Source organism: Elephantulus edwardii, unplaced genomic scaffold (assembly GCF_000299155.1).
Source record: "Elephantulus edwardii isolate Elephantulus edwardi_28Jun2011 unplaced genomic scaffold, EleEdw1.0 scaffold00008, whole genome shotgun sequence".
Lineage (NCBI taxonomy): Eukaryota > Metazoa > Chordata > Mammalia > Macroscelidea > Macroscelididae > Elephantulus > Elephantulus edwardii.
The window spans coordinates 28,375,386-28,390,347 of NW_006399758.1; the positions used below are offsets into that span (position 1 = coordinate 28,375,386).

Genomic DNA, 14,962 nt, shown 5'->3' on the forward strand with positions numbered 1-14,962 from the left:
ATGTCAGATGGAGCCTCAAAATCCTTGCCTCTATGGAGCAGTCTGGTTTCACTCTTTCCAGGACAGATCTGTGTGTTCTCTTAGCAGTCTATGTTCTCTTAGCAGTCAATACTCTTCTCCAACACAACTCAAAGTCATCAATTCTTTTTCTATCAGCCTTAGTCATTGTCTTGCTCTCTGGTGCATAGCAAATAACTGTGAAATCCATGGCTTAGAGTCTCTAGAGTGACATCATTGCTTTTCAGCACTCTGGAGGTGTCCCATTAAGCATATTTTTGCAATGTAATTTGTCTTTTGATTTCCTGGATGCTAATACCAAGAGTGTTGATTGTGGAGGCAAGCAAGCTGAAGCCTTTAACAATCTCAATCTCTTCATCATCTGTCAAGATGCTGTCAATTGGCCAGTGGTGAGAATCTTTGTTTTCTTGATGTTGAACTTCAAGCCATTTTTAAGGCGGCAGTCCTTCACCTCTTGCAGCAAATACCTTAGGTCCTCCTCTGTTTTGGCACACAAGGTTGTGTCATCTGCATAATACAGTTTGTGAATGGGTCTTTCTCCAATTCTGTGCCACATTCTTCCTCATAGGGCCCAGCCTCCCAAATTATCTGTTCCACTTATAGTTTGAAAGGTATGGAAATAGGATGCACCCCTGGTGTACACCTTTCCTGATTTTGAAACATGCAATGTTTCTTTGCTCTGTTCTAATTGTGCTTATGTGAAACTAGGCCACTGTTGTTGTTGTTGTTCATTGTCATCAAGTTGAGAAAAACTCATTGTGACCCTATGAACAAAAGGCCTGAAGCCTTCCTATAACTATTGTAATTTTTCCAGGTTCATAGAATTTCCAGAGGCATGTGGTTTAGGAAGTGTATGTCACTCCTGCTTCCAAACCTGTCGTAAAACTGGGAGCTCCACCAAACACTGTCCACCATGGCAGCCAGTATGGCATTTGACCCCCAATGGAACAAGGTTTAGCTTCACAGCAAACCCAGATTTCATTAGTACAGCAAATTGCCATGTGCTGTATCCAGTGGAAGTCCAAGCGTGGGGCTGGTAATTTATATGAAGATTTTCAACTTTTGCTAATGAAAAAAAATCTTTACCAAAATAAATTTTTATTCTACTGTAAAAAAAAAAGAAGAGTGCTGTTCAACTTAGAAGAATGTTCCTCCAAAATGAAATAACAATAGCAATAGCAATAGCAATAGGCAATAGGCCCCCAGGCCCTCCTTAAAGAACACTGACAGGTTCTGATAACATTCGATTGTAGTTGTATTGTACAATCAGTTGTAACTGACTCAATAGCTGACCTTCCAGCAGGTTCTCAAAGGCAATAAATCACAAGCGAGATGTCCCAGTTTTCTCCTGTGGAGCAACTGATGTATTCCACATACATGCCTTTGAGTTGGCAGCCCAGCCCTGATGTTGTTGTTGTTATGTGTCGTTGAATCATTTATAATTCATAATGACCACCAACAGCTCTGAACCCTGCTCTATCTTAAGCCAATCTCATTGTCTCTGGCACACGTGCTCCCGTTACCCCCCAGTCACTGAGTCAGTCCATCTATCTCTTCTCATCTCATCTCTTGCTCTCTTGTGCTGTCTCTCTACCCTTCCAAGCATGATGCCCCTCTCCAAGGGGTAACGTTACTCAAAAAGGCCTTGTTTTGTTGCTGGGTACTTGCAAAATTTTCCTTTAAAACTTGAACACAGCTTCAATTACTTGTCTCACTCCCTTGTAGCGTTTAACACAGGTTTTTCATTTATATGACATCATTCATAATTATTACAAATTGTTGTCCTTCCATCTTATCCAACTCTTTGTTTGCAGCTCTAATAGACATGAGATGGTACAACGAAGGGTTTTTATTTATTCTAGGGCATTTTCTTTCTGTTATTTAGTTGTATTTCTACAGGTATTTAACATCAATCTAGACACAAGCTATTGTGTACCCTGGATTCGGAACCGACTGATCCTCTAGGATCTAGCTGATCCTCTAGCGAGTTCGTAGAGGCAGTAAACCACAAGGGAGGAGATTGGCCATATGCCTCTGGGTCTCTGGCTGAGTTACTTGTGGATCCCAACTAGCCTTTGCTTTGGGAGCGCAAGTCCTTACCACGTGGCGACCAGAGGCCAAATTTTCAAATTTTTTTTATACATTATCAACATTGAAGATAGTGGTCTAGTGGCAGGAAACTGCGCGGCAATCCCAAAGTCACGCGGTTCCAGGCCACCAGCTGCTGAGAAGGACGGGCAATATCCTCCCATGCGATTAACTGCCTCTGAAAACCCGCCAGAGGGTCAGCTATGGGTTGGTTCCAACTCACCGGTACACAACACAACATCAGCATTGAAATCTTCAGATTATTACTGGACTGTCTACAGCCACCAAACACGATTTGAAGTGGTGATAGGAGGAAAAGAAATGATCTTCTGACGTCAGATCTACTTCAGGATGTTTCAGAATCGCCTGGACCACCTGGCGCGCAGGTACACTCGGGATGCCGGACTACAGGTGCAGCGGGACGTGCGCCTAGGGGAGCCACTCACCTGCAGCGCAGTGACTGAGTGGAACTCTCCTTTAAGCGCACCTGCACGCATGCGCACACTCAGGCGCCTAAGACAACCTGGTGGAAAAGAAACATTCTTTATTCTCACACGCACAAGACGCATGTTTGGAATAAAGCATTTTCTTCTCTGAATAAGTAAAGCCTACTTATTTGGCGTGGTTTTAGGCTCACACGAGATCCCTGGGACACTGGTTAGCTTCTTAAAATGAGTCCTTCACGAAGTGAGGAGTTGCTCCCAGGGTGCGTCTGCAGGGCGAACAAAGCCGCAACTTGGCCTTGGCCTTTCCGGTCTTTTCAATTCTCCCAGCGCCCTCCTCTCGCTCCCAGGGCCCGGGCGGCGCCGGCGGACGTCCACTCCCGTGTCCTCCCTCCCGAGGGGCGGGGCCGAGCGCGAGGCCAGGAAATGCCCAGGAGTGTGTGTCACCTGCCCCGACGACTTGTTGATTCCCTGGAGCGCCGCCTCCCAAGCCTGGAGCTCCCCCACCCCGAGGACCATCTCGCTCACCTGCCTCCCTTCCCGCCAGGTGTGGCCCCGGGGAGCACCTGAGACGCCCCCGGGACCCCTGGTCCCCTCACTTGCCAGCCATGAGTAAGTTGGGCAAGTTCTTCAAAGGGGGCGGCTCCTCTAAGAGCCGGGCTGCCCCCAACCCCCAGGAGGCCCTGGCCCGGCTGCGGGAGACCGAAGAGATGCTGGGCAAGAAGCAAGAGTACCTGGAGAACAGAATCCAGAGGGAGCTCACCCTGGCCAAGCGGCATGGCACGCAGAACAAGAGAGGTAGGCTCGGCTGGACGCGGGCGCCAGTTCCCACACTCCCACCTCCAGCCCTCAGCTGGGGGACAGGCCCCCACAGCACCCCACTCCCCGGGCGGCCAGGTCAGACCCTGCTTTTCTACGAACTGGCACTCACCTCCTGGAGGGACTAGGGCGAGTTTGAGCGAACCGTCTTTTGATTAAAACAAACTTTTAAAAAAAAATTTTTTTTTAAATTAATTTTAATGAAAGTTTACAGAGACTTAGGGTTTCCAATCATTCTTTGTTGCACTTTTCTCCCTACCCAACCTGTCCCCCAAATTCCCTCTTCTCCTTGAAAAGAAAGAAAAACTCTTTAATTACTTTTAAAGGTAAAATTGATGTTGGTGAGTTTTCAGTCGTAAACCATTCATACCTGACCCGCCATTTAGTTTCTGAGGTTGTAAGTCACAGGAGAGGAGATTGCCCTGTTCCTCCCTCAGAGCAGCTTGTGGATTCGAACCCCTGGAGACGCAGGTGCTGCCCTTCAGGTGAGCATCACAGCACCCTATGGAGTAAGCCTCCACAACACAAGGTTTCTTTATTTCAAGTTTTGGTATTTTGTTCATTGTGGATTCCCCACCCCTAAATTTGAGTTTTGAAAGTGTGACATAGAAGTATTACATACCTTCGTTACTGAATTTTTTGCACTCTCTTTAAATATTGCTCATGGTCCTGCTGCCTCAAGAATAAATCTCATTTTCCCTCCAGCTATCTGCTGTATGTGGTGTATTATATCACACATTTTAACCTGGTGTGCAAATCTTCAGTGAAGCATAGACTAGTAAGTCCTCCATAGCTTACTCCTCAGTGATTGAAAACCTTGTGCAGTTGAAGGAGGGGAAAAAAGAAAATAGAATTCAACTTCCTATCCAGGGCTTTTGACTCCACAAGGGACTTTGAAATCCATGGTGAGCCTTGGTGCTCCTGTTGCACCTTGAACTTTTTGTACTTTGCCAAGCTTTCTTCAGTCTCTGACAGTCTACGGAGAATTGATTTAGCATAGAGAATGCGTGGACACAGCAGCTAAGACATATATAAAAACCCAAGAAATAGTTGAAGTGATTCACCATTGTTAACACCAGGTCAGTGACAGACCCAGAAATAGAAATAGCAATACAAGATGCTGCTTACCACAAACCCTAAACATTTGCATCTTTTGGTGGAGTTTCTTTAGTCATAACAAAGCCTTGAGAAGACTTAGCTCATACTGAATGTTTGTTTAATGCAGGAAAGGAATAATGGCTCATGGAGTTGACCTTGGAAACCCTGCATCTTTCCCATAAATGTTTGCCTGATGCATTTGTGCTTAGTCAGGATCAACAATGCAAAGGGCAAGTTTCATTTTTCTCTGCTACTGCTTGCCATTTTGGCCAGATTATAGTGTACTGGAGAGCTAAGGACTAGTTTTATTTTTAGTTTATGTTGGGAAAAATTTTGAGAAGTTATAAAATGACAAGTTCCAAAGAGAACCTTGACCATTATGGCTTGCTAAATGTCACTCTGTTACTTGACCCTTTCTCTTCATTTGATAGGCACTCTGGGGTTTGCTTTTTAAAAAGTTTTGGGATCCCCCTCTTTTTTTTTTAATCTGTGGGGTTATCAGTAAATACTGATCTTAAAAATTTAAGCATCTGCTTCTAGAAAGTAGTAAAAATACATATTTGCTTTAAGAAGATGAAAATATGTAAAATAATGTGAATTTTTTAATGTTCTCCAGTTGAACATGTACCAAAGTCTATCAATAAAAGTGTATCACAATAAAAAGTGGAAACAGAACAAAAGGCTAAAACTTCCACTCTAACAGAAACTGTAACTTCCATAGATCAGGGCAATTATAAGTGCAAATACCAAGTGCCAAAAGCAAATTGATGCTACAAATGCCATTTGTTCTTTGTCATGCATCTTGGATAGATTTGGTGATGTTATAATGGTCCTTGGAGGAAGAGGCTTATTAGTATAAGGTCATCTGTAATCTATCTGGAAGTATTCAGTCACAGGTCTATAGAAACATTATCAACCTCTACAACATGCCTCCAGAAACTTTATGAACTTTTATAAATGTCGGTAGTTGTAGAGGGCCTTCAGGCCTTTTGTTCATAATGTTGCTGTGAGTTGTGCTTGACTTGAAGATAGTCAACAACAACAACATTTTTAAAATAAACCAGATACCTTCATATCTCCATAGTTACTGTCTTCTGTTAGCTACTAAAGATACTTTCATACACATAATAAAATGTCCGATTAAGAATAAAGCAAAACAAACCAATTAGCCTCAAGCAACTCTAACTCATGCCATCCCATGGTTATCAAGACAGAACTGTGCTCTGTTGTTTTTTTAAGTGGCTTAATTTTTTGGAAGTTAATAACCAGGCCTTTCTCCTCCACGATGCTTCTGTTGTGGTGGTGGTGTCGTTAGGGACTTGTCAAGCCAAGTACGACACATAGCAACATTAAGAACAACAGATCTAAACCCAGTCCTATCCTCTGTCATTCTCACCGTCTCTGAGACACGTAAGCCTATTGCGACAGTCACTGTGTCAATCTATCTCACTGAAAGTCTTCCTCTGTCTCACTGGCGCTCCCCCTTTCCAAGCATGATGTTCTTTTCCAAGGAACGGCCTCTCCTAGCAATATGTGGAAAGTATATGAGACAAAACTTTCTCCACCCTTGCCTCTAAGGAGCACTCTGGACACACATTTTCAGCCAGGGACTCCAAGCTCTACATAAAAAGAACTGAAACCAAAACCAGTTGCCGTGTAATTGATTCCATCTCATGACAACTCCATCTGTATCAGAGAACTGTATTTCACAGGGCTCTCAATGGCTGAATCTTTAGGGAAGCAGTTGGCCAGGTTTTTCTTCCAAGATGCCCCAGAGTGGACTTGAACTCTTAAAGATTTTAGATGGCAACTGGCTTTGAAGTGGGTCTTGTGTGACACAGTGCCATTATTAGAATGATGGTAACTTGGAATCAGAATGACATATGGTGAAGTTAGTTGAAGTTTTTCTTTTAAGTAGCGTTGCCAACATATTGCCGAGAATTCGTGGCAGTTGTTCATAGGGTCATTATAAGTTGAAGCCAATGCAAGGGCACCTAACAACAACAGCAAAGTTACCAGCTAGCATTTACTTCAGAAAAGACCATTTTCTTGACCTCTGAAAATTATTTCATTATCTGTATTTTGACAAAACCAAAGATTTGATAGCAGATGAATTAGAAATGAATTTTGTTGGTGAAATGTGTACATTTTAGTTCGTATAATGAATGTTAGAAATGAGATTTTATTGGTAACATGATGATATCTTAAAAATGTGAACTGGCTAGTTCCAAAATAGTTAAAGTCATTGCTGTGGAGTTGGTATGAATGAGTGGGTTATAAGGATCTTCCAGGTGTACATATGACTGACTGACTGCAGCTTGATCTCTGTCAGTCTAGTACCCAGTTATTGATTCAGGGATTTCTAGTTTTGTGCCCCCTAAAGGCACAGAATCCCTCTACCTTGTGATATCATTGTCTGCATTTATGCACCTTCTGCAGCAGGTGTATTGGTGCACCTGAAAGAACAGAGAGCTAGAGTATCGTTGTTGAGCTTACAGAACAGGTTGAACAAACTGTTTTGATAAGCTCATTAGCATATGTTTGCCTAATAAGTGTAAGTGTGAATTTTATCTGAAACATGGTTTCATTGTGACTTCATAACAAGATTGTGCATTGGTAGTCAATTCTCTCCAACTTCAGCTTTGTTTAAATTATTATGCTATATTTTTTTTCTGTAGAGCTAATAATAGCTTTGTAGAAAAGCAAACTTTTTACATATCACTTAATTATTTTTCTGCTTCTTCTGATCATTGTCATGGTTGTTGTTGTTAGGTGCCATTGAGTTGACCATGACTCTTAGCTACCCTGTGGGCAACAGATTTGAGCCTTGCCTTGTCCTGTGCCTTCCTCACCATCTCAGAGATTGTTACAGTTAATGTGTCAATCCATCTTATTGAGAATCTTCCTTTTTTTCTCTGACCCTCTGCCTTCTCCAGCGTGATGTCTTTTTCCAAGGACTAGCCTCTCCTGACAACAAGTCTAAAGTATGTGGGATGAAGTTTCACCATCTTTGCCTCTAGGGAGCACCCAGGTTGCATTTCCTTTAAGACAGACTTTTTGTTCTTTTGCAGACTATGGATAATCACTACTCTTCTCAAAGCCTACAAATCAAAGGCATAAATTCTTCTTCTGCTATCCTTATTCATGGTCCAACTTTCTCATGCATAGGAAGTAGATAAAAATACCATGGGTTGGGTCAGGCACACTTTAATCTTTAAACTGACAACATTGCTCCTTAGCATTTTGGAGAGGTGCATGACAGCAGATTTTCCCAATGCAATGTGTCTTGATATCTTGAGTGCTGTTACTGTGGGTGTTGAGTATGGATCCAAGCAAGGCGAAATCCTTGCTAGTTTCAATCAATCCTTTCTCTGTCTATCATGTTATTGCCTATTGGCCCAGTATTTTTTATTTATTTTTTTTTTAAATCAAGTTTGGTCTTATTTGAGTGAGATCATGTACAAAATTCTACTCAGGAGTGAAGGTATGTGCAAAATCCCGCTTGATTTAATGGGAGGAATCTCCTTGGACTAGGCTGTTTATTTTTTATTGTAGTTTTCATAGAGTTAAATTCTGCTCACCTCAAGCTTCAAAAGACCCTGAAGCTCTGAGTCAAGGGAGCTACAACAATAGTAGCTAGTTGAATGCCGAGCCAGTGAGCCTGTAAGCCTGGCTCCAGTAACACAAGACAGCCATAGACTCAGGCGCTGATGGACGTTCCCTTGGGACATATAACTTGCTCAGTGACCTCCTTTCTTAATTTCTCAAAATGTGGTCCCCAGATCACTTGTATCAGAATTCCTCGAAGGTGCTTTTTAAAAATACATTCACAAGTACCCCCCTAAATATTCAAAGTTTAGTCTTGGTATGTAGCCTTCAGCAATTTGAACTGTTAACAAATAACTGACTAACTCTAATTCTAATGTCTATGATCTGTTAGTCAAGGAGTTGTTAAACTCGAAGGGAGTGCTCTACTCTGTTTTTAGATTCCTTCTTCTACTCACTGTTTCTCCTCCTCCCCCATCATTTCTCAGATACTTGAATGAGAAAAATCTATTCACCTTGCTCTGTTTAGCTCTTTTTTGTTTGTTTTTTTACCTCTTTTAAAATATATTTCACTCCTTCACTATCTTAGGAGCTTCCGACATGCTCTTACTAGCTATCTAAAGTCTATTACCTCAAGGAAACTTGTATGAGACCTTATAACTATTCTAGAAACTATTTTTTAAGGATCTCAATTATACAATATTCAAATTATAACCATGTATCATAATAAAGTTTATACTTGCTTTTGATTATTTTATTTTTATATGGCACTTCCTGTATTCTGGGGCTTAGGGAAGGAGGAAATCTTACTCTCGGGACATTAACAAAATACTTGGACCTTATTTTCATCTCTTGCCAATTTTCTTTCTGTTTTCTGGATAAGATAGACACCAGGCATGTAAAAGGGACCCTGCTCTCAAGCTCTACGCACTATTTTCCTCCCTTCCCTCAGCAGCTACCTTCTGAGCTTTCAATTATGGGTTTCAATCCATTTTGTAAACCAATTGTAGATACCAAAAGATCTGAACCAGCCCTACGAAACCTGTTTCCTTCAGCTCCAGTGTTTATACTTCTTGCTTTCTCTCCTCCATCCCTCTAACCACCCGTGTCCAGTTGTTGCAGACTCTTAGTGGTGTTGTGTTATGGGAGACCCATCTTTTACCTGCAGAGCGATTGGTGGATTGAACTGTGGACCTTTCAGTTGGCAGCTTGACATGTTAAGCACTCCGCCACTATGGCTCCTTCAACCCCACAGAGATTTACAATGTTACTCACATACTTAGATGAGGTACTGACCAGCACAGAGTGCCCCGGGTTATTATATCTTTTGTTCTGTTAATAAAATGGTATTCTTCTGGTCCCAGATCACTGCCTTTTTCTCTCATTGGTTGTGGAACCTGTTAAAACTCCTGACCCGATTTACGTGCTGGGGGCTGAAAATGCCGGCAGTTCCACCAGCCAGTCAATGGGAGAGAAAAACGAGCAGCCTCCTCCCATCAAGATTCACAGCCATGGAAGCCAAAGGAGGGCGGCCATGAGTGGAAATCAACTTGGTGGCAGTGGGTTTGATTATTAAATCAGTAAGCCAAGCTTTCATTCAGTATTTTAGTTTATTTCTATTAATAAACAGCTGAATAAATCTTATTAATTGTCTTAAATTTATCAAGATTTTTAAAATTCTGCATGACAGCAGTCCAGAGGTGCATAGCAAAGTGGACTGGGGGAGGCGGGGAGTTGTGCAACAATGAAATAATTTCTTCTATAGAGAAAAGAGAACTGGGGAGGGAGGAGGGAGGGAGTAAAATGTGCAACAGTGAATGAATGTAAATCTAAGTTCTCAGTAAACTTTTGTTAAAATCTCAAATAATTGAAAAAATTTAAAATAATGATTTTATTATCTTATATTAGAGCTATTTATTTAAATTGAATTAGCGATGAGTTTGATCAACAGCCTTTATTGTGTAAGTCTTGGTAAATATATAGGAGAAGGCAGAACCAAAGGCCTCATGGCCTGCCACTAGAGACTTAAGGCGTGGGTAACTTCTACATGACAGCAGCAGTGTTTCCACTAAGATTTAACTAAACTATGATTGGCAGCTTAACAAGTCAACACTCAGTAAATTCAGTTATTCATCTTGCTGTAAATACACTTGACCCATATATCTCACTCACATCCCCTTATTTCTCAAACTTTTTCTAATTTCTCTAATAATATCCCAATACACATAGTGAATTAAATGCCTAAGGGACCCTCAACAAGGTGGGTTGACACAGTGACTGCTGTGTGTGTTAGGAAGTGTGAGGAAGGCTCAGTATAGAGCAAGGTTCTGATCTTTTGTTCATAGGATTATTATAAGTTGTACTTGACGCAACAGCACCTAACAAAAACAACAACAAGGCCCTATTGTATTTATACACTTCTGAGCCACAAATGCAAGTTTATGAAGAGATGATGAGTTCATTCCACTAGATTGATCTGGAGAAATTTTGAAAATGGCACAGCAGAAAATTCTGTTTCAGGAGGTCAGGAACAAGGTTCAAGACTGTGGTCTTCAAATCTCTCTGGATGATTTTGATGTGCAAATTAATCAAGTTAGAAAGGTAGTCTGTGGGTTTCCCTGGATTCAGCATACAGTAATACAGAAAAGAATTGTGAGTAACTTAGTACTTTTTTGTCTTGATGGACTCATTAACACGTTGCAGCAAATGACGGCAAAATGTGTTTCTAAGCACAGTAATCAATTTAAAAGTGTGCGGCAACGTGTTTAACTTCTAGTAACCATCCTCTTATAATTCTTTAGATGCTTGAGTACAGAGAATTTCTGTTTACAGTTTTCTCAATTATCTGTGACATATGGGTATTGTGGTTTGCTAACATTTTATGGAGACTTATGTTATTTAGCATTGCATCTAATTTTTGAAATGTGTTAGCTTTTCCTACAAGGTGTTTTTAAATTATTGCAAGACTTTTTGTTAATATTCTACATTTAAATTGGTTGGTGTGTCAGAATTGGTGAGACTGGCTCAGGACAGGGAAGGGTTCAGTACTGCTGTACATAGGGTCGCTATACATCACAGGTGGCACATAACAACAATAACATACTATGACAGGTTTTGGAAGCAGGAGTGGCATTCATTTCCTAAATAACATGCCTCCGGAAACTCTATGAACTTTGATAAATGTAGAAAATTGTAGAGGGGCTTCGGGCCTTTTGTTCACATGGTCACTATCAGTTGTGCTCGACTCAAAGACGGTCAACAACAACAACAACAACAAATTGCCCAAGACTAGATGATATAATAAAAGTACACTTTGGGAAACGTTTATATTGAACAAAGAATTTTCTTTGATCTGTATTCTTGCAATTTGTTGAATTCATTACAATTAAGTATAATATGGTGGAACATTTACTACTAAAATCACAACTATAAAAAAATTAATATAATTTGTATGATGTCCCCCAAAATATGGTGGATTAGGACAGGGCACTTAGTCTCATTCAAGATTGCTGGTGTTTCTCAGTACTTAGGACCATTTATTTAGATCATTTTTCAGAATAATTTTGTTATTGTTATAAACATGTTCTACTAAAGCCAAAGAGATACAGCAAGGGCTCTAATACATTGTGCGTTGTTTGTTTGTTTTACTTGTACGTTAGGGGTCAGGTTTGGAAAGGACATTAATCTATATAATCTGTTTTGATATTAATTTTTAAAGACTGTGCTTTTCTTTCTACCTTTTTTTTAATGGTCAAACTATCACAGATACTTAACATCTGTAGATGATAGTGAAGATTTACTTTTGTACAAAGCCTTTTCCGTGTTCTGTTTTAGTAAACTGTAGCCAGACCTTTTAGCAAATAGTAACAATTCAAATTTCCCTTGCGTAGGAAAGAATAAACCTCAAACAACTAAGAATATAGATTAAATATAAGGCATATTGTAAGCTATTTCCTAAATATTTGACCTTTCTGTACCAAAGAACTTTATTCCTTACCTCCAACAAGTGGGGCTAATAGAAAATTGCTTGTTGCAAATATGTAGAACCTAGTCTAAAATATCGAGAGAAAGATGGACAATCTCCTCCCGTGTAATTTACAGCCTCCTTCACCAAAATTCACTACGAGTAGGAGCCTGCCCCACAGTAGTAAGTTCAGAGAGTCTAAAATTTACACGGTCTACTTCAAAACAGTTAAGACCTCCTCAACTTGGGCCAATGGCTCTTTAAGCTTATTTTAGTCAATTTTAAGGCGGACAGCCCTTTTTTGTGGTATTTCTAACTTGTGGGTATTTCTCGGGAGTGGCTGGGAGAGTACTAGAAGCTCTGACCACCATCATCCACTCACTCCCTGTGCCTTTCATCAACTCATTCCCAGATTGGCACCTTAAAACACCAACAATGTAATTACTGCCTTCAAGTTGAATCTAAACAAAACAAGCCCAAACAGCAAGCAAGCAAGAATGGTATTCTAAAATTCCAGAAAAGAAAGAGTCCAGTATTCTTTTCTAAGAACTGAGAATTGTATTAAAAATGGAATTGTTTCTTTGAAATTAAATGTATGCCAAGATCTAGTTTAAATGCAATAACATTGATAGTTTTATGTTTGACTCACATATAAATTTTGAGATATACATTTATGCCACCAAATATTTGTTAGGCACTTTAGACACTATTTAAATGTGAATTTCCTGTGACTTTTCTTGGTTCTGTATACCATGTAGAGCATAGAGTTCATAGTTCTAATGGGTGTGTTTCATTTACTCTAACTAACCAGAGGCCTTTATCAGTGAGCAGTGTTTGTACATTACCAACACTTGCCATATATTTACTCATGTAAAATGAAAGCAAATATAACTTTGGAGTTTGAACAATGGATATTATCCTAACTGAAAACTTCTATGTCAACTGTAGTGAAAAACCATTGTGATTGGTATTTATGCAGATGTTGTTGTTGGGCATTGAGTCAGAACTGACCATAGTGGCTTTTCAGAGGCAGTAAATTGTATGGGAGGCAATTTCCCATCTTCCTGCCATGGAACAGCTGATGGATTCAAAGCACATCCCTTTGGAATTCCAGGGCAGCTTTTTATCACTAGGCCACCAGAGCTCCTTATGTATATAATTTATATATTTTATTGATCACATGCATAGAGGTCCACATTTTTTTTGTGAGAAATTTGGAATTTTAAAATTATTAGCCTGCCATATGTCTTCTTTGGTAGTATAGTTCATCATGAATTTCAAGCTCAGTTTATCACTAACTTCAAGGTAACTCAGTTCTTACAAGTCTCTGAGTGGTGCAAAGTGGTTAATGTGCCCAATGGCTAATAGAAAGATTGGAGGTTTGAACCTACCAATAGGCATCGTGGAAGAAAGGCTTGGTGAACCACTTGCTAAAAATCAGCCCTTGAAAATCAATCCTATGGAGCATATTTCTACTCTGACTGGCAAGGGGTAAATATGAGTCACAGTCAACTTGATGGTGACTGGTTATTGGCTACTGGTTACTGTTCTTTTTTTTTTCTGTGTTCAACTTTGTTTTTTAATAATTTTCTACAGTACGCTTTTTAAAAAAAATTAATTTTAATGAGCATTTACAGAGATTTTGGATTTCCATTCATTCATTGCTGCACTTCTCTCCCTGGCTACGCGCCCCCCCCCCCCGCCTCCCCCCCTCCAGTTTGCTCCTCTCAAAAGTAAAAGAAACACTCCTTCACTCCTTCCCTGGTACACAATCCCCCCGCACCCCTCCCACCGCCTCAAGTACATTCCACTATGCAACCTTAATTGTGGACTCTTGTGATAACCATAATACCCTATCATACATCGCTTTTAAATTATTCAGTCCTTCATCTGTTTCAGTGCAGTATACACAATTTATCCAGTTTTTCTCAGTCTTACCCCAACCCTGATATTAATCCCATTTTACAACAGTGGCACCATGCAATATTACTATTCTTAAAGAATTTTCAAATACTAGGAAACCTATGGAGCTGCTCTACTCTGTCATATGGGTTCAATATGTGTCTGAATTGACTCAGCAACACACTACAGTAACATATATAATGTAGTTCTATTTTCTAACTTTTTATAAACACCTTGAAGATTTTTTTTACATAAAATTTTTATGTTATACTAGTTTACTTAGAAAGTTAGTGTTTTTCACACCAGATCTTTCCCATTTCCTTCACCCACCCCTACCTCCACCCATCAAATTGTGCCACCCTGTGATTAACCACCCTTACTGCCTCCCACCCCTCTGCTTCCTCCCTTTCCCCCTTGGATCCTCATGCACATTCTGCAATTATGGTCTTAAACAATATTTGTCCTTATGGGACTGAGTGAGTTCACTTATGTTGGAGAGGATGTGGCAAGATAGGAACTCTTTATACATTTTTGGTAGGATTGTAAAATGGTACAACCACTCTGGAAGGCAGTTTGGCACTTCCTCAAAAAGCTGAATATAGAAATTCCATATGAACCAGCTACTCCACTGCTTGGAATATACCCCAAGAAAATGAGAACTGAGGCTCAAACAGAGACTTGTACACGAATGCTCATAGCAGTGTTATTCACCATTGCAAGAACATGAAACCACCCAAATGTCCAACCACAATTAAATGGACTGAGAAATTATGGTACATTCACATGACAGAATACTACGAAGCACACAGGAGCAATGATTTTGTAAATTACTACCTAACTTGAAGATTATTTTGTTATGTGCCATCAAGTTGTCTGCAAATCATAGCAACCCTATGTACAACAGCTCTGAACCCTGCCGAATCTGAGCCAATTTCGCTATCTCCAAAACACCTACTCTCACTATTCTAGTCATTGAGTCAATCTATCTTATCGAGGTCTTTCTCTCCTGCACTGTCCTTCCACACTTCCAAGCATAATGACCTTCTCCAAGTACTTGTACCTCCTTGCACATACCTAGAAGATG

The 14,962-nt window shown here is 40.3% G+C and overlaps 1 protein-coding gene across 1 annotated transcript in view; it reads left to right on the top strand.

The window, feature by feature from the left end:
- Positions 1–2,971: 2,971 nt before the first annotated feature.
- Positions 2,972–14,962, top strand: part of CHMP4C (charged multivesicular body protein 4C) — a 54,396-nt gene continuing 42,405 nt past the window's right edge. Inside the window, exon 1 of the mRNA XM_006880500.1 lies at positions 2,972–3,347. Within this exon, the coding sequence (XP_006880562.1) occupies positions 3,158–3,347 (190 nt within the window). The 5' untranslated portion in view covers positions 2,972–3,157. The remainder of the gene's footprint in view (positions 3,348–14,962) is intronic.